The 23,768-nt window shown below is 39.6% G+C and overlaps 1 protein-coding gene across 1 annotated transcript; it reads right to left on the reverse strand.

The window, feature by feature from the left end:
* Positions 1 to 16,421: 16,421 nt before the first annotated feature.
* Positions 16,422 to 21,401, reverse strand: LOC149188187 (putative LRR receptor-like serine/threonine-protein kinase At1g67720). Its single transcript, XM_089412954.1, has 15 exons — positions 21,245 to 21,401; positions 20,522 to 21,071; positions 19,906 to 20,366; positions 19,684 to 19,810; positions 19,510 to 19,581; positions 19,165 to 19,233; positions 18,993 to 19,064; positions 18,804 to 18,875; positions 18,464 to 18,660; positions 18,156 to 18,364; positions 17,873 to 17,999; positions 17,701 to 17,769; positions 17,381 to 17,570; positions 17,122 to 17,254; positions 16,422 to 16,987 (listed from the first exon to the last, which is right to left on the reverse strand). Exons 1-15 carry the CDS (start codon positions 21,318 to 21,320, stop codon positions 16,637 to 16,639), a joined length of 2,775 nt encoding a protein of 924 aa, XP_089269080.1. The 5' UTR covers positions 21,321 to 21,401; the 3' UTR covers positions 16,422 to 16,636.
* Positions 21,402 to 23,768: the final 2,367 nt, after the last annotated feature.

Genomic DNA, 23,768 nt, shown 5'->3' on the forward strand with positions numbered 1-23,768 from the left:
CAGGTGCCTGAATGACACTCATTCAGGGATTTTTCGGCCTCCTCATGGGTGAGGCACCTTCTCAGAACTGTATCGACACCACGACGGTAAAGTGTATCACCGATGATCATGTAGTGTTTTGCTTGGTATCGAATACGTTTTTGTTCGGAGTGGGAGCTGTTTGGCCGAAATTTTTGGGTTTGGAGATAAACGATTATATCTCCATACCACTCATTGCTTGTAGATATCAGAAACAAACTTTCATCCACGATTGATTCTTGGGATGTTTCATCATTGGACGACGATTGGAGATCTCATAATAATTCTGTGAAAACTAGAGCTTTCTTCGATTTGGATTTTACAAATTCCAGATCAAACTCTTCAAGGATTGCTATCCATTTTGAATATTTGCCCCCCAGCAACTGTCGCGACAATATATAAGTCATGGGGTTGCAATCTGATAGAATGGTAGTTTTCCGAAAGAGGACATAGTGTCGAAATCTCTGTGCGAATATTTGCTTTCTGTATCATTTAAGTTTTTACTTAAATAATATATAGGATGTTCAATTCCATCGACTTCTTGAACTAAAACCATCGCAATGGTCGTATCTGCTGCTGCCAGATACAGGTTAAAGTCTCTTTGATAATCAGGGGCGTACATTAATGATGCTTTTATTAGGGAATCTTTCAAAGCATCAAAGGAAGCTTGCGCAACCTGATCCCAGACAAAGGGTACTTCCTTTTTCAAAAGACGTGTATAACCTTTAGCAAGTTATGCGTAATTTGGAATGAGCCTCCTCAGAAAGTTTGCTTTCCCTTGGAGTTTCTGAATCTGAAGCAAATTCGAAGGTGGAGGCAAATTTATGATTGCCTGAACCTTACAGGGGTCGAGATGAATCCCATCCTTGGAGACTACAAAGCCAAGTAAACGACCAGAACTGACGCAAAATACACATTTGTGTGGATGAGTCGTATCTTGTATTGTCGGCAATGTAGAAATATCGCTCTTAAATGCTGCGGATGATTAGTCCGCTTTCGCGAATGAGCCGGAAGGTCGTCGAGGTATGGTTGAACGATGTTCTTGATGTCATGGAAGGCATAAGTCATTGCCCTCTGAAACGTTGCCCCTGCGTTTTTTAAACCAAAGGGTAATTTTCGATATGCAAATGTGCCCCACAGACAAGTAAATGCAGTCTTTGACTGGTCCTGTGGGCGGATATTTATTTGATTATACCCGGAGAATCCATCCATGAATGAAAAGATTTCACACCCGACGCATTCATCAATTATCTGGTCGATAAAGGGTGTAGGGTAGTTGTCCTTTGGACAAGCTTGATTTACATCCCTATAATCGACGCAGAATCTAATTGTCCCTTGTTTTTTCATAACAGGGACAATATTCGATACCCAATCGGTTAGAGGAACTGAGTAGATGAAACCAGCATGGAGAAGTTTTTCAACCCTGCCTTAATGGCAGCGGCTTTCTTGGGGTGCACCTGCCTTAGCCGTTGCCTTACTGGTTTGACATCTGGATACATCTTAATTTCATGTTCAATGATACTCGAGTCGATGCCTGGCATTTCATCATATGACCAAGCAAAGACATCTCTGAATTCGCGGAAAAGAGCGTTATATATTTCCATTTTTGAAGGAGAACAACATTTGCCAACATAAATATTCTCTACAACATCTGTTTTGGTTGAGATATTTACGGCTATAGTCTCTTCAATATTGGATAAGTTTCACTCGGAATCCATCGTATTTACAGTATTTGATAGGAAATCAAAGACTGAAGGATGATAAAGGTCATTTTGAGTATCTTCTTCACAATTCGGAAGAAGGGAACGATGGTGGCTATCATTCCATGGTGCCCCTTCAATCAACATTGATTTGACAATTCCTTCGTCAGTTCCATGCACTCGCGACCAAGGATCTGAAGGGGTACCATATTCTCTAGACCTATCTATCCAAACGCTTGACGAGTGTTGGCTTGGGTTTGCCTCCCATGCTAGGAACATTGATTTCTACAATATTTCCGTTGGGCTTGGGGGTAAAACCATTTCTTGACCCATGTCAATATCGTTTTTTGAGATCTTTCGTGTCGAAGATATCATATTGCAGGTTCCTACTGACGCTACTTCTCCCATGTCGATCGGTGGTGGAAGCACGAAAGTTCCCATTAATATAGGGTCTTTTAGTAGGCCTACTCCGATATTTTGAAGCGAATGGGTGCTTCCATGGATCATCGGAATGCTTCCCGTAACTTGAGAACCATTTGGGAGGAAGTTCTGTTGGTCGACGATTGTAATCCCTCCTTGAAAGGGAAATGCAATCTTTCTGAAGTAAGTCGACACGACAGTTGCCATGGCATAAATCCATGGTCTTCCTAGTAGGATGTTGTAATCAAGATTCCCATCGATGACTTCAACATCTATTTCTACCGTTTTCCCTCCTAGTTCAACTTTCAAGTTATTTAGGATACCATATGGGGTATACGTCCGTCTGTCAAATGCTTTTAATGTCGTCGAAGACCGTGACAAGGTTGGAGATCCTAAAGTTTTCTAGCAACTCATCGACATAATGCATGTGGATGCCCCCTCATCAATAATTGTTCGATGAACAGTTTTGTTGAGGGCTTTCACTTGAATAAGGAAAGCTAATTGAGTTGGTAACTGAGGATCGTATCCTTTATGATAGAAGGATACAAGATTGGAATCCTTTGGGTGAACCCCACCAATGGCTGATAATAATGCCTGCCTTTGGGATGGGCAATTTTGTAGTACTTCAAGAGTCAACATAGCGGATGGCGATTGGGCCAAATCTTCCACTATATTATAATGCTGTGCCGCTCTAGCACGGGGATTAAATGTCAACTTGTGTACTACTCCCTTCGGTGGTTTTATGGTTAATTCAGGAATGGTGGGTGTTACAACTTCTGTCGAAGTTGTTGTCGAACTACTTGGTTGATCTTTATCCTTGTTGTTCGACAGCTGCGGATTACCGTAATCTTTGTTCCTTGTCGAAATCAAAGCATCATTTTGCTATTTTGAAACCGACAACATTAGCACTTGTGACGGGGAAGCATCTCCACTCTCAACCAGATTTCTTCCTGGATTTGGAAACGGATCAGTTAACACTGCTGAGGTTTCCGAACTCTTGAAGAATTTCTTAAGCTCAGCTTTGTATGGACACTCTCTTGTCCAGTGATCCTCATCACAAATCTGACACCCTGAAGGGGGTTTCCTATTTCCAGGAGGGTTTGAAGAAGTTTTTTCAGGAGATGACTCATCCTGTTTCTTCTTCTTCCCTTTGTTTTGTTTCTTCTTGCTTCCTGGTTGTTTGGTTTCTTTGCCCTTATCTGTCGATACGGCATTTACTTCCGAAGCAAGAATTTCGTCTTTTGCATTTTGATCTGAAATCTTACAGGCCTTCTTGGATGTAGCCTTTATCGATTTCGCGTTTGTCGTGCCAATCACGCCATCGCCGGCGTGAGAGTCATTGTTTGATTTAGGAGGAGGAGGAATTGAGAATTCCGGTCTAGGGGCATTAGGTATTTTGTCGTAGAGCATGCCAGACTGAGTATAGACCAAGTCCAGATATTGTGCACGAGCGATAACTTGCTCTTCCGTTACGACTCCCCCCTTTGCCACATCTTCCGTGATGGTAGGAAGTAATGACTTGATAAACCATTCAGCTAATAGCTGATCGGGGACGTACGTTTTTACCATCCTACGACGATGTCGCCACTCATGTATATGATCAGATATGTGAGTGGCCGTTGTCTGTTTGAAGTTGGTAAGGAGTTCCGTTCCCGTTTCATACCTTATCGGTAATTGAAAATGGGTTAAAAAGGTTGTGGCTAAGGTACTGAAGTTGTCGAACGAAGCTCTAGGCAATTCAATATACCATTTTTCCGCTGGACCCGTTAACGTCCTCTGAAAGAGGCGAAGCCTTATCGAATCATCATTTAGGGTGTTTGACGAACACCATAGATGAAATGTCATCAAGTGATTCGATGGATCTTCACCCGAATTTCCATTAAATTTAGGAATATCTGATGGAAGTTTATGTGGAATCGCTGGCCACCAAGGGGCGTAAGCAATTGGATCGTTTGTTAACCGGTGTAAATCAGGTAACTCTAAAGTTGCCACGAATGGTAACTGCTGATTCAGGTTAGGTGAAGCATACCCAGGATACGATGGAATCGCCTGAGCAGTTGGTCTTTGCGTGCCAGCATAATGCATTTGATGCTGGTATGACTGATAAGGTTGGTGGACATGACCATTGTAAAATGGTTGGTTTTGACCGTTTTGAATGTAAGGTTGTCCACTGTTCGCAAAGATTTGCTGCTCAGAACCTTGGTATACTTGTTGGAATTGTGGTTGTTGGTATTGCACCAGCCACGGTTATGAAGCCATGTGTTGCTGCACTATACTAACCGTTGGACCAAGGTGTGGGGTAATAGTACCCGTTTGGACCTGTGTCACCCAACTAGTTGGTGATTGTGGTTGAGTCACAGGGTCAAGGGGCTGTTGCATTACAACCTGAGAAATCTGAGGTTGACATACAACAAGCAGTGTTTGAACTTGTGACACTGTCACAATAGCTGGTGTAGTCGGGATGTTCGACATAGGTACACATTGTTGCATTGAATACACAACTCTTGGTTGCTGAGGTAGCATAGGTACCCAACCACTTGAAGTAATTCCAGTGTAACCTGAATATTGTTGTGAACTCCCGTATGGAAATTCTCCCGGAGGGGGTAATGAAAGGGCGTACTGCCCCCCATACGGTGGTAATTCGAAACTCAAGGGGATTGGTTGCCCTTGGGGACTTGATTGCCCAAATTGACCTCCAAATGGATCAATTTGTTGAGACCCAACATAAGAGTTGCCGGATATTATTCCAGAGGAACAAACAGGAACAGACCATACTGTCGTAATAGCCCCTAAGTGGGCTCCTTCTAGCGGTTGAGAGCTAGTTGGGACAGATGGTATGTCGGCGAACATTGTCGGAGTGACAGCAGGGAGTTCTGCTCTCGCTATGTCAGGTGCCACAGTCCTAGATGTTGACGGTTGTTCAGACATTTGTAGTCTATCCAAAATATTCCCTAGCGATTCTACAGGAACTTCCGTTGGTGGTAGACTAACTTCTGACGAAGAAGGATATAGAGTGACCCCGACCCCAAAGTGAGTTGGAGTACTTGTTTGAGGATCTTCTATAATTTCTTCGATTTCAATCAAACCAGGTGGAAGGGGAAGACCGTCAGGTCCGTAAAATATTTCTGGTGCCGAAGAAGGTGTGGAATCGACAGCGACAGATGTTTGAAGAGCAAGACTCTTCGAACCGGTTATAGATGGAACTGGTTCGGTAACACAAGTGTTTACTCTCAGACTAGGATCAGTATCACTGTCCCTCTGTGGCCGTTGAACTTCTTCTGTAGAGGCAGGGGTCCCAAAAATGTTTGGAGTAACCAGAATCTCTGTTGTCGTTGGAACACTTGTTCTAACTTTGATAGGAGATTTGGAACCGGTTAAACGAGTTCGCTTTGTCCATACTGGTTTCGATTCCGGAGACAAAGACAGTTGACTCGTAAGCCTCCGCGAACGACGAGGTTTCAATTGACTTTCTTCCATGATTGCGGATTACTCGATCAACTAAAATACAAAAGGGGAAGTATGTTTCCGAATTGAATGAATTTTAGACGCTTTAGACACAACTTGTTTTTTCAGTTTTTAAGAGTCGAGTAAAAACAAAAGATGACTCTAGTCTCCTTCGATTTTTAATGAGCCTGAAGTGACAAGTGCTCAGATGGACCTTTTCCGTTAAGGAGTCTGAAAAGGAACGAAAGGGACTGCTCTGGAGATCTAGGTAGAGGGTGTGCCAAACCAATAACAAAACTGCAGAATACGTTTTACGGTACGGCAGTCAATCTTCCTGAATGCTGTGTTCGGTGCATTGCGATCAGTAGGGCGGCCGACACGGCTTCCTATGGATAAAGGTTTTAAGCCTATAGGGGTCTCCCAATATATACTCGACGGTACGTGGGAGCACAAATCCGTACTGGCACTTATCATCTCACAGTGGAGGAATCACCCAACCATCAGTGAGGACAACAGTTACCAGGCTTTATGATGCCGGAACATGTCTCTAGCCTAGACCTCTATGTTGTGCGTTAAGTTCCAATGCGTTGTTAGATTCATTCAATTTATTTTAAGTTGATCTTTCTTAGAAGTTTGCCTTTTGGGTTCACCACGAGATGTAGATGTAATTCCTAAATGCAATCTAAAGATGATAAGAAAATCTTTATCTCTTTTCGACAATGAAAATCCTAGCTACAAGGGGAAGAGAAAGACACAATCTTTTCTCAAAGAGCAAAGAGCACACTGTAAATGCACTTTTTCCTAAATCAAACCATACAAACTATCAATATGCAAATGCACAAGTGCATGTATTTGTTTTTCACTTTCTTAATATTGATGCCTAAAAAGAAAGTTGATGTACAAATCTGAATTCGCTTTCAAATGATAAACACAAACAAGCTTCTTTTCAAAATCAAAAAGGTAGAGACGATTACGACACTTTACGATTTTCGAAATAACACTTGTTTCGACACTAGAAAGTGACAAATTCAAACCAAAAGCAAAAGTAAAAGTATAATCAACTGTCAATAGCAAATAAACTTTCCCCTAAGACCAAAATCAACAGTTACGACAGATCTAAATCAAAGGACGACAGTATGACTATTTCACTTTTTCAATGGAAAAATGTAAATGATGCCACAAACACATAAAAACACCTATGGTCTTGTTTTACAAAGGAGGCGGAATTAAGGCAGAGGAAAGGGGTTTTCAGATAGGTACACTCACTGGTCATAGGCTGCAAAAATCAGAGATAAAAACTGGACAAAATGAAGCAAAGAACCTCAGCTGCACAATGCAAGGGCTGATCAGCGCACCTGTTGCACAGAGAAACTGAATTGCAGCGCAGGTAGCCCTCTCGGGACCTGTGTTGAAATGTAGAACCTCTTCACAAAGCCTGCGCTGGGGCAGAAACGAGACTTCTATCTGGGTTCTGGGTCACGGTTTGCAATTTAATATATGGTTTTTGGCCGAGTAAAAGCAATCAGTAAGGTACAATCAGAGGGATGATTTAAAGGAGGACTAAGAGCTATCACAAAGGGCAATCAGATCATTTGTGAATCCACTGTTCAAATCATAAACAAATCCAGTGAGTGGATTGAAGTAGCAGTTGTCTACTTTGCATTTGAAAATGGCAAATGCAGTTCGATTGCTACTTCTAAGTCTATGAAACAAACAGTAAGAGAAGCACAAATAAACTAATTAGACAGATTTCCCCAGCGGAGTCGCCATTTTGTTGTGGGGAAAAGTGCCTATTCAGGACGACCCTATCCACCTAAGGTGTGACAGTGCCTTAGCAACAAATAGAGAAAACTACTTTTGTATTCTTCTTTATGAATTACAAATGAAGAGAAATGAGATGAACCAACCTGTGTCTTGCGCTAGTCCTTTGATCCGGTTTCTCTTCTCTTTGACAGCTTCCAGCTACCTGCTCCCTTACTTGCCCAGCTTCACCAAGTTCCTGCAAGATCACAGAAGAGGAAAACTACACAAAGACATGGATTCATATTCATAAATAGCTTAGGATCAGATTTAAGCTAAACATACTAATGAAACATACATCAATGATACACAAGCATGTAGGAGAAACTCAAATAGTTTTATTGATATAACAAGAAGATCCAGGAGGAGATACAACCAAGTGAGTCCCGATCCAGCATCAACCTCCCAGCAAAGGAATCCCTTCTTCACCTCCAACAAAGCATAAATCACCCAATGCACTGATCTCAATCTCAAACCAACATCAATTCTCTACAATGTACAAAATTCCAGCCTCTGGATCTCTGGGATGAGGGATCCATATATAGATGTATGCAAAGAGGATGAGTCAGCTTGTCATCTGACTAGTGTCCTTTCTCTCTGTCAGTTCTTGCTTCCACTTGGAGGCTGAGAGCCTCTTACTCATCCTTGGTCGAACTCAGTGAGGCAAGTGTCATGGAGGAAGATTCTGGAAGCTTCCATTGTCTTTCCACCTTGCGGAATGGCACTGCCATTTGTCATTTCCCGCTTAGCGCACCCTGGTAGTGCATTTAGGTGCGTTGCAACGCACCTAGCTAGTGTACTAGGGTGCTATGCAACATAGGCAGCTAGTGGAGCCACTGAAATGATCTTGATTTGACTGATTCTGAGCAGTTTCTAGTGGAGAACTTCTGGGAGAAGCTGTAGTTTACTGACCTTGTTCCTTTAGGGGCAGGAACAATACTTTTAGGGACTTTGGATCCCTTGGTTTATGGACATTTCATGCTCAGAGATGTAAGGCACAAAAATGTCTATAACAGTACCCCACTAAAGCGCTCAGCCACACCTGAGTGACCGAAGGCATGAAAGAAAGAAAAAGCATCTAAGACCAATAGTGAAGTTACCACCCTAATGGAGGGAAATCTAAATGATATCGAAAACATCGTTCACGAAGCTACTCAGGAGGCAGTCGATGAGGCTATGTCAGAGCAGCACATTGTGTTGGGGGAGCTCCAGACATAGTTATGCGAATTGGGATCAAGAATTGCGTAGGTAGGCCCTAGTGTTTCTATAGAAGGCTCTAGTATGACAGCTACAGAACCATGGCTTAAGGCCCAGGTTGCTCAATCTACTCTGATCCTGGCAGGCACATTGGTCACCAACCAATCAAAAGAACAAGTAATATTAGAATGCCTTACTAGATTGGGACTGAATGTGGCTACACTCCCACGCGATAGTTTGCAAAAACTCCACAACAGCATCACAATCGAACTTCGTGCAAGGGTTGGCCGCGTCGACCAGATACTCCAAGAGCAGAAAATTAATATTGAATAGATACGGCTCCAATGCGATGAAGCAGTCACACAAAAATAGCAAATGGAAAAGGTAGTAGTTGAAGCCTGTTTGAGTGCTCAGGTGTTACATATTACAAGGGACTTGCCTGTTGAAGCACAGGTTCGTACATTGGCTACAAAGTTTCGAAGGAAAAAAGAGGAGGCCGCACGGCTGCAGCTCGAACTCATCGCGTAGATCACTGAGTTGAAATTGTAGGTCACACCACCAACACCGCTAGAGGTCATAGTACAGTGCAAGAACATTATTGATATGGGGTGCGCAATGATTGCACAGTCACTTGAAGAATGTACCGCATTGCTAACTCAATTGATTGATATGCTCACTATCCTTCAAGAAGATCACACACTCCGCAGGTTGGAAGTAGAGGCCTGAGAACTTCAACATGCCTAAGATCAGCTCTGGGGAACTGCACAGACTGTTGCTATCCCACAACGGTTAGCTAAGATGAGGTAGGTGTAGGACATGAAAATCCAAGTAGAAGTTGCGAGATAGAGGGAAGCCATGGTGAAAGCTCATATCCAGCCATGGTTGGACGAGGCATTTACAGTTTCAACCACCATAGAGAATAAGGTAGCACACATGAAGGCCGAATGTGATAGGAAGGAGGAAGCCAAGATAGGGGCAGAAATATTGATACCATAAGTAGAACAGATGTAGCGCATGACGGAAGAATTTACTGCTAGTACCAGTGACGCACGCAAGTTGTTGACTGATCTTCCCACAAAGATGGATGCACTAGCTCAGTGACTCGGGACGAGTCACAATGATTGTGTTTGGGGACTGTTGGGTAGTGCAAGCCCCGTGGAACGAGTATGGAGTGTGATGCCAGGAATTTTGGGTAATATTAGGGTAAAAGACTCCACAAAAAGTGCGAGCTATAGGAGGTTGAGTCAAAGGGTAGTCCGCCCTAAAATATTGTAAAAAAATAGTAATAGAGTCGGCTCGCGGTGAGATCACGAGCAAGCGAAAGTATAAATAGAGCAAGGATCTATGAGGGAAAGGCAGTTCAGTTTTTGGAGTTTTGGTTCTATGATGTAATGGGTGAATAGTCTACAAGCAGTGGTAAGTCCGAGTCAAGGGAGTAGGGTAGGAGGTAGAGGCTCTTCAGCTGTGTGCATAGAGGCCTGGAAAGTCCACAACTATGTGTGCGGACCCCTGTAGCTGAGTGCGTAGGGTGGATCTGGATGTATTATGGAAGATTGATAATAAAGATAAGCTTCTTCTAAATTCCGTGTTGGTTGCAACTTTACTCTTTTATGGTAAATGAACTGTTATGATTTTTTCATTTGCTACGGTTGAATTCATGTGAACTGGATTAATCTTGATGCACGAAGTAACCAAAAGTAATAAATGTTTGCTTAAAGACCATTTTAATGAACCAGTAATAAGTGATTCCATATGTGAGAAGCATGATAAGGGTATTCTGATCTGCACGGATCTGGCATAGCGCGAGGCTGCAGAACAACGCGTGAGCCCCAAACCACATCCAAGACATCCCCAAGGTGTAGAAACCTGGTTCCAGCACCCTCCTCTACTACCTCGGGTGAGACCTCAGTCCATGCTTCACGGGCTGTTGCCAAAGGGGCCAGTATCCACGGGATTTGTTTGGCTAAATAATTCTTCCAAACCTGGGTCAAGCCCATATAAGCCAACAGGTGGACACTTTAAAGAATACTGCAGATGCATTGACAAAATCTGTGAGCTCTGAGAAGTTCTCTTGGTCTAGAGAATAATGGGCGTTTCAGGGCTAGAAAAATGACTAAGCTCTCCTATGGCCCCCTATGGAAAGAAAACAACAAGTGGGAGAATGTTGGGTTATGTTATATTCTTTCCACGACTAACCTACATAGTGAACTGAGTGGTGAGAGGGGGGGCAGAGCGCCCCCTTCGTTGCGCCAATTGCACAGTAGGGGGTTTGAGGGGGGCGGTAGCCCCCCTCTACAGGGTCCAGGGTAGTGCCCCGGGAAATTTTTTTTTTGGACCCTATGTTAGGTTGGGCAAGCCTACCTATGGTTTTCGATCCATGGTTTTGGATGCGATGGTTTTCGGTCCATGGTATTGGATGCTTCGGCATGTATAAATATGTATTGTAACATTGAAAGGAATATAATGAAAAATCAAGTGGGTAGTCCCAGTTTTGGGATCTAGGGGAAAATCTTTCTGTATATGTGTTTTATGTGTTATGTTCTTGCATTGCTTATTTTTCTGTGTTTTTTAGAATTCGTATGCAGGTAATTTCTGTATGGGGTTAAAACCTACATTAATGTCAAAAGGGGAGAGAATACTTGGTGTTTGTAGGTGTTTGCACATGGTTTCCAAAAACCAAAGTGGTTGTTATCAAGTCCAAAGGGGGATAATGTTGGCATTATGGCTAATGTGTTGTCCTTGATGGAAACCTTCTTATCAAATATATCCTTGATGTCAACTTGCTTAATATGATGGTTATGGAACTTATGCAGATATTAGGAATATTGATACAGATTACATAGGATATGAAAATAAAATGTAAATTCAGTTACAGATGGATGGAAAATGTGAAGTTTGAGAAGTATACAAAGTACCTGTGAAGAAGAGTCATGTACATAAGCAGGTACTATGAAAAAAAGTTGCGTAGAGAATATGAACCATGGAAAACGGGATACAATAGACCATTACCATAGTAATTTCCCATATTAATTATTGTGCCAACATCTATTTGATCCCATTAATGAATACAATCAACATTAGAAAAGGATTTACCTATGGTATTGGCTAAGGAAAAAATTATACAAGGATATGGAGATCAAGATGTTATGTGTGCAAGTGAATGATTTATTCATATGTGATATAATCTAAGACAAGTATGCATCAGTGAGCAACAAGATGAAGTAGATCTAGGAAATCTAAAAGTTCGTTGAGTACTAATGGTTATACTTGATTGATTTATTTATGTTTGAATATCTAATGATGCAAGATCCATTTGAAAATGTTTGAAGTGATATATGATTTCATAGTAAAATTTGAAGAAAGTATGTTGTGATTTGCAACAAAGATCTGATTTAGTAATTTAATATCTATATGCCACTTTTCTTCAGTAAGTTTGCGTACATACATGAATCTAGTTCAGTACTATCGCATATAAATTTTTTGATATTTATTTAGTATGTTTGTATATATTTGCAAGTTTTATGCATGGTAATTGCATACACACATGGATTTTTTTTATGGAGGTTGCATATATGTACTAATGTTTGATTTGTTGCTTGATGATGATGACAGTTGATGATGTATGTCATATTTGTTGTTGCCTATCAATGAGGTCTTGATAAGCATGACATGTATCCGGCAGTATCGATTGGATTGATTAGTTTATAGATTGGTATATTAATTAATGATGAGGTTGCATTATGATTTGGTATTCAATGAGTTAGTATTGATATATCTGTGATTGGTTGTTGTTGCGACTCAATATTTTAATTAAGTTTGAATCTATTTCAATATTCAGTGACTTGAGATCTGTACACAGATGTTATGCATAGTAGATGTGTACATACACGGGTTTTCTTTAGAACAACCGCATATATATTCTGAAGTTCATTTGTTTATGGTTTTCATTGACCACACATTGTTTCAGTGATGACTATCTAGTTAATCAGTGATTGGTTGGCTTTTGCATTCAGTAGCTTGATGTTTTATTGATTTAGCTAGTTCATAGTACTTCAGTGATTCATTTTTTGAGATTTTGTATTTCAATTTGGCATATTGGTTTGTTCTTATTGTTGGTGTGGGTCCAGTGTGAAATTTTTATGAAATGTGGATTATAGTGACGTACATATTTTTGAACATGAAATTGGAAATTAAAGTGAATTAAAAAAATTGATTGAACCACCCCCACCCCCCCTCAATATTTTTCCTGACATGTTGTACCACCCTTTGTTGTTCATGTGGTCTTTAAAATTCATATGTTCAAGCATTAGTGTCTTTATGTGCTATCATACACACATATCACTCTTAAATTTTATCAAACTTTAGTTGCTTAATAAACAACATCACCTTGCCTTACTAATGGAAATTTGTTGTGCACAGATAGCTGCAACATTCCAATTTTATTAGCTCATTAATATCAATGGGAACAAATACATTATTAGTCCCAGGTCACAAGAATACAAGGAGACACAAAACCATACACATAATTCATTCACAATAGCAGCCATATTTATAACACCTATCACAAGGCTTTAAAACCACACTAGATCTTCAAAGGTCTAGTGTTCACCCTTTTCTTGGTAACTTCTACGATAAATGCCATCAAGTCCGAGTGTGGAACGTGGAATCTTTGATACCACTTTGTAACTTAGCCCCTCCTAATATCAACCCAAAACAAAGGTTAGGAGGAGGTAGTTACCTAATATCGACCCAAAACAAAGGTTAGGAGTAGGTAGTTATGATGATGACTAAATCCACATGGCCAATTTATGGAAATGGCATCAAATTGTTTTCTCTCTTCCAAATATTTTAGAACTTAAAACAGATAGAATTATTGTGTTCATCTCGTTAAGGCCTTTCAAATGATATAAATTTGACCTCGATCTGACTTATGGATCAAAAGATATGACAATTCAACAACAAACCAATTATAACATTTCCATGTCATGAATGATTCCCACGTGGAAATCACATAATAGCCTACACAACAACTAGCAGGCCTATTTTGTCATCATGAACAAATCCTTGTGGACAGATGGGGTCCTCAAAATAATCAAATTTGGCCTATTCCATAACTGTACAAAAATTTAGCTTAACTAGAGGATTCGACCCCTGACCTAGAGGTCCTGTCCAACCTTACCTCTAGGGCCAAATAAGAAAATTGACTCTGACTTGGTCGACTCCCAACTAGTGGGCCTTCCCGAATGTTCAACCTACACACCTTGAGTTGAACACAACTTCACCAAAAATATGACCTTTCTAACTAACCCTCCTGACCCTCAACTTATTGGGTCATATAGGTGAACTCAAACATATTTTTCAAGCCTCTTATACTTATAATTTTTCCAAGTTACTTTCTAGTTTTTCACATATGCCACAAGCTTCAACTAACTCACTGAAAGATGTAGAGGAGTTCTAATGATGGAACTTGGAAAAATAGCATGCCCTAAAATATACACTCAGTGAATGTGCATTCATGGGATTTTCTTTAGAATCACAGGGAACTTGAACAACTCCCTCACATTGCCTAAACACATTTCTTATAACCAATTAGACCACATACACAATGCAAATAATTAGCAAGCAATCTAGCAAACCGTATTCGTCAATTTTGTGAAAGTAACATAAAAATTTATGCTCACACAACACTTACAAGAATTTAACCATTTTTTTAGACATGCATATAGGAAATCAAATATCCATTAACAAGTAGGAATTTACATTCGTTAATATTTGTAGGACCATTGATCCATTACCATGCACTTATACATGTCTTTCAAACATAAGGAGCATGAATAAATACTTATCTCATGTAGAAAATAGGTTGGCAACTGATAATAGGACTTCAAATATCCACCTAACTATAGATGAGCTACAACGATTATTACTTGTTGTTGTGACCCCTAAGATGAAGCTTGAGGAGTGCTTTCTGAGGGAAAATTTCAACAAATAAACAACTAAAACAAGATATCATAAGGCCAATTTTTCTTCATCCCCCAACTACACAAAATTCTGCTTAGTCTTTTTAGACATTTTATACATAATAAACATGCATGCCAAGATGCTAATATAGAGGGATTTCAACTCACTTTCGCAAGAAGAGAGTCCATGATAAAGGAAGGTTCATTAGTGGATAAACCATCATAGGACCACAAAATCTATCTTACTAGATAATTTGTCGGTGAGAAAAAACACTAATGTTCTCATCATCTTGTGCTTCATTGGCTCCCCAAATACTTGGGTGCTTCTCTCCAAGCCAATGGTTCATAAATCCACAAGCTTGTAGTTGTTCTTCAACCTTAACGAAAGTCACTGCTTTCTATAATTCTTTGACATAATAAGCCTCTATGAGGATTCTTCAACTGGTTTTTAATCTCTCTAACACTTAAAAACAATGAATTTTTGTCGCTACCTTCTCTGCATTCTCACCTCCACCCTTGGAGGTATTTCTCTTATTCTTACTGCAACATTCTTTGCGCACTTCCTTTCGTTGCTTTTGTATGCTCTTAGAGAACTTGTTCTCTCTGTATATGCCTCCCCTCATGCATGAGTGAGAGTGTGTCAACAAAAGTCCTCCCCTTGAACCAACCAATCGTGAATGATTCTCCATGATAACACACCAGTCAACCTCTCATAACAACGTAGCCCATGCCACCTTTAAGTGTTCTCCTCTTCTTGCTTGTTGTTGGAGCTGGTGGACACCTAGGCTTGTCCCTCCCTCTTTTAGTTAATTTATGGCACACTCAACCCCTTTAAAACCACTCAAACAACTAGGACTAATATTTTTAAAATCACAATTCCCTCAAGTAATCTCCTTCCTCAAGCAATGGAATTTGTTTCCCTCTCTCAACCATTTAAATAATTATAATTATTTAGAATGAGAGAAACATTAACCAGAGAATGTCACACGTGGTAGTGAGAAATTATACTGATTTGGTATAAGGACTTACATTCAATATTAAGGTAAAGTATCATTATATCACAGTATACATTTAGAGTAATGTATCATTATATCGTAATCAGTTGGATGAAGTATCATCATATCTTTGTTCATAGTCATTCAGTGCATCAAAGGATATTTACACACAACCAAGTTGATTAGTGTGTGTAAGAATATTACATACAATTACTTTTGTGACAATGAATAACATTCAATAACATTGAGTTGGCATTTAATTTACTATTTCATAATAATAGAGTAATATGCTTATAAATATATTAATTAATATTTTTTAATTATATATATATAAATAAACTTTCATCAAATCATCTTTAAAAAATATTATTATAAATATATATTAATATCTCTTTCTTAGATTAGGGAGCATAAGTCAGAAGAACAATACATAGTACATTATAATAAATATAGAGATCAATGACTAGTAAAACATCACTTAAAATTATAGATAATAAAATGAAAGGATCAATAATTCTAAATTCTTATGTTTGAAGAGCAAATAACCTATACAAAATATATAAATGTGAAATTGTAACCTATGACCGAATCCTAAAACATAAACATAAGCGATCATTAATAACAAGGCAATATACATAGTGACTAGCGAAATTGTAACATATGACTGAATCCTAAAACATGAACATAAACATAAACCTACATTAATAATAAAGCAATACATCTGGTCACTTTCTTAATTTAAGTAAGAAATACGAAACAACTACATTAATGATTAAAGAATAAACATATATAATGAGTATACAATAAAATATATCAATCGCTAGTGAAATAGCATTTAAAAGCATATATATTCACTCACAATAAATATGTATACATCCATAAAGACATGGAATAAGTAGCGACTAACTTCTCCGGCGTATTGGAAAACAGTTAATTTTAGATAGGAACATAGTGAAAACAGAGTGTTTTTCGACTTGACGTGACTCAGCGTGGTCATTTATTTATATTCTATCACTAATAAATAATTGGTTTTTCAATATTTTCTATTGAGCACTAACTTAATGACACTTAATATATGCCATTCCCATCCATCACTTAACTATCATCCTTGAGATAATGTAGAGAACCTGTTGGAGCTGCTTTCAGTCGAATCCATTTCCTTCGGTACACTGGAGTCTACAGATAAACTGGTCAGGCTGACATCTAAATCTCCATATTCGATACTGATATTCGAAATTGGAGAAGCCTTATCCTTCTCAAGCTTGATAGCCTTCTTGAGCTCTGCCACTATCTCATGGACGCTCGGTCTAGAGGATGGGTCGGCCTGAACAGATCGGATCGCTAACTTGGCAACGACAGTGATGGATTCGATGTCGTAATTTCTACCCAACCTCTTGTCTACGATTTCCACCATTTTGCCAGGATTTTCATCCATCTCCACATACGGTGTCACCTGTAATCAATACAGGAATAACTATCATTGTTAGTGTGCAGAAGAGCATACAACACAAAATTTTATTCGGAAATCCATGTTAAATTATGTGGTTGCGTAGTTTAAAAGTGGTATTTGTTAATCAGATTTCCTACCCATCGAATAAGGTTTAGTTGCTCTTCAGGTAGATTTGCGTCTATGGGCTGTCTACCGCAAATCATCTCCAGCAAAACCACTCCAAAACTATACACATCACTCTTCTCCGTCAACATTTGAGTGCTAAAATACCTGTAGAAAATCCCATAAAAAAGTCAGTGACACAGAACAAACAAAAATAAATTACTTCTTCTATTGGTATTAAATCTAATTGCTTAAGCCTCAAGAATATTGCAAAGACTTGTATGTTTAATATACTCTGGATCCAGGTATCCTAAGGTTCCTTTCACTGTAGTGGTAACATGAGAAGCCTCCCCATCGATTGTCATTCTGGAAAGGCCAAAATCGGCCAGTTTTCCATTGAATTTTTTGTCTAGAAGGATGTTGGCGCTCTTGATATCCCTGTGAATTATCCTTGTGGTGCAACCTAAATGGAGGTATTCCAGTCCTTCAAACAGAAATCGCAGGTGGGTGAGATCAGAAATAAGCTAAGGAAATATGCTAATAAATAGATAATGCCGACGAGCGTTTATGTCACAAACGATATATCATGTAATGAAATGACAGAAAAGAGTTACCCTCTGCTGCATCTAAAGCTATTTTGAGCCTAGTTATCCAATTTATCGGAGAAAGAATTGCTAAAGGGCCTGGCAATTAAACAAAAGGGCATATAAGTTTTAGCTGCTTAGCATATATAATAATCTAATATCCACCAACTCAATTAAACATGTCCTGGTGCAAAATATTTACCATAGAGGTGGTCCTTTAGGGACCCTCCAGACATGTACTCGTAGACAAGCATAAGCTCTCTTGATTCCTTACAGTAGCCGAGTAGAGACACCAAGTTCTTGTGATGGATTTTAGAAAGAAGATCAACCTGATCATCAAGAAAAGCCATCACATGAACTTCAAAAGCACATATAAATAATTTATATTTTTTCTGGTTACTAATGAGAGCACCCTAACGAGGGTCAATTTTATTCGACATTATTAGTTTGGATCCAAAAATTGAACCATATCACATGCCAGCTACCTCATTCAGGAATTCCTGAACCCCTTGTTTGGAAAACAAGGACAGCACTTTGACAGCTATGTCCTTTCCATGCTGCAATTTACCCAGGAAAACCGATCCAAAACCCCCTTCCCCAATCTTCTGACTAAAGTTTTGTGTGGCTTCCGTTATCTCTTCTAGAGTAAACGCGCGGGACTTTGCCGTATTTGGCATTACGAATGATGAGGTGTCTGCAATTTATCTAGCGCAACGAAGTTAGAGTCAAATGTTACTAAATTCGAGGGGAAATCCTACTATTAGAAATACTAAAATTCAGGATTTTTCCTGACCTTCGTCCAAGGCATCTTTTGAATCCTTCTCCACGCTGCTGCTCTGTTTTCTCTTGAATTTCTTGTGACGCACAGCAATAATTGCTATCAACACCAACCCGATGACTAGACTTACACTTAGTATTAGTCCAAGCAAAAGTCCCCATCTGTTCTTGTTTGGATTCGACGGGATATGTAGGTTGCGGTTCCCAGAGTATCTGGAACACGTGAAACGAACGATTGTTTCCATCAAATGGATTGAACTTCATTAGCAGAGTAAACATGGCGATAATTCTTAACTTGCATATAATAGAATTGGAACCTGTGGCTGACTATAGGCAGTAAAGAAATAAATAATTACCTGAATTTCAGTGAATGCTTGTTGAAAAGATTGCAAGGAATTACGCCACAGAAACTATTGTTCTCTATAAACCTGTCAAAGTATTGTTTTGTATATTATATAAACCTGGGGCAATGACCAAAAAGAAAACAAAGAGATTGCTGTATGATTTTACTACAAATTTTAAATAAAAGGACGAAAGAGGCATACAACTCTTGAAGATTTTCGAGTCGACAAAGCCAGTGGGGAACACTACCGGTCAAGTTGTTGTTTTGTAAATGTCTGCACAATAAGCGAAATAATGTTTTGTAGTGCTTCTAATTAAAATGAAGATAGGTATGGTTTTGTGAAAACGCGTGGCTTAAATTGAGAAGAAACTTACAGTCTCTCCAACTTGCTTAAATTGGAGAAATCGGGCAACGGTCCGGTGAGATGGTTATTCTCAAGTGACCTGGTAATGGCAACACGAACTGATGAGTGCCACTTCCGGTATGATAAGCCTTTTGCACCATCAATTATTTTACATTACATTTGGGGAAGATATGAAGAATGGCCGTAAACATATATATTATATTCTATCGCTAATTTCGAAAAGGTTAGATTTCCTACAGGATTGAAATTCGCCAAGCATATGCCTTGATGCGCTTTTTAATGGCTAACGTTATTTCAGAGGTGGATAATATTTGCCGTTAGGGATACACAAAGAGTAGCATATAATTTTACTTACAAGCTAACTAATGCAGTCAATTCTCCAAGAATATCAGGTACCGGTCCTGTTAGGTTCCATCCTGACAAATTGCTGCCAACACAAAATGCTCTTAGCCTCCTATATTATGAACGATAAGTTCGGCCGGTTTTACAACTTCAAATATAAATAATGAAAGAAAACAATTAAATTTACATTTCGGAAATTCTGACGGAAGAAGAGCTGTTATCACAGACAATTCCTTTCCACTCGATCAAATAGCAAGGATCGGAAATCCAATCTGTTACGCTAAACCTTGTTTTAAGAGCCTGGAGAGCTTCAACTGCAGACAACACAAATTCGTTAAACTTAACATGAGGTATTTCAACCTGAATTATTATTATTATTATTATTATTTTACGAGTAAAGCGCACTTACTGTCTTTTGAATATGTTGCCAGTTGGGTTGGAATAATCGCGTAATACTCGAAAGCATTGAGTATGGCAGCAGTTGAATGGTTGACGGCCGATAGTGTCACTTCTATGAGTTCTGTGGTGTTTACCAGAACTTGTGTTTCTAACGCAGAATAATTTCGCGCCAGAGTCATATTAGGACCGGCTGATAGTCCATTTATCGAAACGTTAAAGGAAAGGGTCATATCAGCCGGCTCGATATCTGCAAAATAGAGCAGCAATAATGCTTGGGAACGTTCAAGTACAATTCCCGATAGGTCTACCAATAAAGTTTCACCGGTAATTACATAGGCTGTTTGCATCACGAAAGATGGAGGAATGTTTTGGGTATGGGATGCTGAAATGGGGTGTTTCGAACTTTCGGCCTTTGCACCTTGATCTCCGAATTGTGGTCTCCACAGGCGGTCGAACTCGTCTTGTGGATACCTGCTTCATCATGCAAAGTTATTCAGACTACAAAAAAGAGAATCACGCCTGCAGAACAGCGTCAGCAGTAAGCATCTCTTCCTCATATATGGCACCTAAAACTTATTGCGCTTACATTTTCCATACGCAAAACATACAAGTTTCAATAGGTTTACCTCACAAACGGTTTATTTCCACCAAAATCGCTTCTTGCTCCAAGACTCAACATTGTTCCTGGCTTAGCTTGATGATACATGCCATACCGGAGGGCCCTCAACTCGATAGCAGAGATAAAGGGATCATTAGTCTCCGAGGTTCTGATCAAGCAAATATATAGCACTCTCCCAGAACTAACAAAGACTTCCTCATAGTAGAATGGATCTATATTTGTCAGGTCTGTGATTGGTATGTTTTGCACAGCCAACATACCCAGTGTCTCGATAGAGAAAGCGAAGGTGAAGTTTGACAAATTTTGTAATCCAGAGTAATTTCCAACAGTAAACCATAACCTCACGAGGTAAGGCAGATTGGGAACCAGAGGCAAGTGATAGCAAGCCTTTCTGAGAGGCTTTGGAAAAAACCGTAGAGTTTGCAAGTAGGATCCTAGGAATGCCTTCCCTATGTCTGCTGGCACACCGACGTCTATGTAATTAGCATCACTAACCCATGTTATGTTGTTTTTGCCAGTGTGAGTTGTATTACCTCCGCAACTTATGCTCAGAAATCCTGAGAGCTCAAAGGATAAGTTGTCAAACAAAGCAACATATAAACATCAAACTATTGATGAACATATTATAAAAACACAGTATTTCAAGTATAATTCGAAAATTAACGAAACTCAAGAAATCCCGGCCTTGAGAGCGTCCACCATAATTGTTTACAAAGATAGAAATACTCACCTGGTTGAGCAATAACAGAGAGTAAATGAAACAACACGCTGACAGCCATCACACAGTCCCATTTGCCCCAACCCATTTTTGAGATAGTTGCAATTAACAACAAGAAAATAAGAAACCCAATATTCCAACGTCGAAGGCGAGATTGGAAGGGTGCAATATGGCTATCTGTAACCTTTGATATGGTTCTATAAATGAATGGTTCCTGAATTTTTTTTGTGATATTTATTTTTTTTAGCATATTTAAATTTTGTGCGATGATTATGAGTGATATCTTAATATTTATATAAATTGTACTCGTAAATTTAAAATGCATTTAAAATGGGAAAAGGTAGTACTGGGTTGGCCAACATCTAGTAATTTTGTATATGTCGAATTGCTTTGGTTTTCCAATTCCTTCACTGTCTTTGCTTTTATTTGGTGGTGTTGGCCTGTAAATGTTTTTTGAGTTCAGCGGGGGCAAGTGTAGAAATTTTGAATAATAAACACATATTCAATGGAGATTATCCTCATCATGTACTATTGCAGAATACATACACAATACATAAGCTCCTCTATGTTGATCATCAATTTAGCAGCATCAATAACAATAAAACATCAATAGCATGTACACATTAACAGAGTATGTAACCCAGGGAAAGCTTACAGCTGAAAACCCCACACTATCTGTATATTAATGATTGAGAACATCTAACATTACAATAGTCAATACTCCTCACAAGTATCCAGCACTATCTCCACCTGTTACACACAATACAGCTCAGATCTAATCTCCAAATCTCCTCCAGTGCTTGCCTGCCTCCACTGCACAATACCTGCACAAGAATGAATGAGAATGACTTAACCAAACTCGTATTTACCTGCTGAGAAACACTCACATTGGAAATCACGTGAGCACCGACTACTGGGCAATACTCATTGGCATACTCAATCCCTTGATTGTGCAAATCCTCATGCACAACTATAGTCACAACTGATAGAAATCTGATCCTCTAACACCTGTCCCTGTTGAGCTGTACATGCACTGACATACAACTGAGTTAACTGATGTATTCTTTAGTTGCATTATGAGTTAATAATTAGTTTAACAACTCATCATTAGTCTATTTGCAGTTAGACTAATTACAACTAATTTAACCAAGTCAAATTGAACACAACTCCATCAACTCCACAATCAACTCCACGAAACTCAACTGATTGAGTTCTAACTGAAGTCATGCATGCAACAACTCAACTAACCCACAAAGAAAGCATATTTCCTTTTGACAGCTGCATGTGCCACATCTGTAGCTCAAACTGAAGTGCTCCAAGAGAATAAGATAAAGTTTATAGTCTAAATATTATTATGAGACAATAATATTTGACTTTTCTATTTTTTGATAGTCAGTCTAAAAATAGACTTTGATCACTCCTGCTGTGATCACTCCTGCTGTGATCATCCCTGCTGTGGTCACTCCTGCTGTGATCATCCCTGCTGTGATCCAAAAATAGAACTTGCGCCATAATTTGCCTGCGGGCCCACTTAGTGAAGGCGACCCTTTTCACTAAGCTCCATCATCTTGTTGCAATCTCAACACTCCCTCTCGACAAGATATGGATTATCAACAACCCCTATCCTGCCTCGATGGTATTCGAATTTGCTCCTGGTGAGCGCCTTCGTCAAGATATCAGCATCCTGATCCTCCGTTGGAATGTATGAAAGTAACATGATCCTCCGCTGCACACAATCTCTGATATGATGGTACCTGATGTCAATATGCTTAGATCTATCATGAAATACAGGATTAGCCGAGAGTTTAATGCAACTCTGGTTATCACAGTAAATCACAGTAGGATCCAAATGAGAACCAAACAAACCAACCAGAATCTTCCTCATCCATATAGCCTCGTATGCAGCCAAACTTGCTGCCATATACTCGGCCTCTGCTGAATTGAGTGCCACAGATCTCTGCTTCCTGCTGTACCAAGAAACTGTTGTTGATCCAATACTGAAGACCCCTCCTGATGTGCTCTTTCTGTTCGTTGGGCTCCCTGCCCAATCTACATCTGTGAAGCCACATAGCTTCACCTCATCCTCCTATTTGTACCACAATCCATATCCCGATGTGCCTCTCAAATAACGCAATACATGCTTGTCCGCCTTCCAGAAGAGCTTGGTAGGCTTAACCATAGCTTGTGAAAGCTGGTTAACTGCATAACATATATCGGGTCATGTATTGACCAAATACATCAGCGACCCCACCAACTGTCGATAAACAGTGGCATCCACTTCTTCTCCCAAAGTGGCATCCTCCTTCCTCCAACCTCCAGGAAGAGGAGTATCAACAAGCTTGCATCCATGCATGTTGAACTTCTCCAGTATCTCCTGAGCATACTTACCCTGAGAAACAAATAGTCCATCACTGCGCTGCCATATTTCCAATCCTAAGAAATAGTGAAGGAGGCCCAAGTCCTTCATCTCAAACTCCTTAGCAAGATCATCCTTGCATGAAAGTATCAACAACTCATCACCCGTTAGAATCAAATC

The sequence above is a fragment of the Pinus tabuliformis genome, chromosome 3_1 (genome assembly GCF_031772625.1).
Source record: "Pinus tabuliformis cultivar Carrire ecotype Pingquan chromosome 3_1, CPIR1, whole genome shotgun sequence".
Classification (NCBI taxonomy): Eukaryota; Viridiplantae; Streptophyta; class Pinopsida; order Pinales; family Pinaceae; genus Pinus; species Pinus tabuliformis.

Excerpts from the sequence above, each read along its gene's own strand:
- LOC149188187 (XM_089412954.1), bottom strand. The coding sequence starts at position 21,320 with ATGGGTTGGGGCAAATGGGACTGTGTGATGGCTGTCAGCGTGTTGTTT. Across the intron at positions 19,811-19,905 it reads GGCAACATATTCAAAAGACA|TTGAAGCTCTCCAGGCTCTT; the intron begins GTAAGTGCGCTT and ends TGTTGTCTGCAG. Across the intron at positions 18,000-18,155 it reads TTCAGGAATTCCTGAATGAG|GTTGATCTTCTTTCTAAAAT; the intron begins GTAGCTGGCATG and ends CTTGATGATCAG.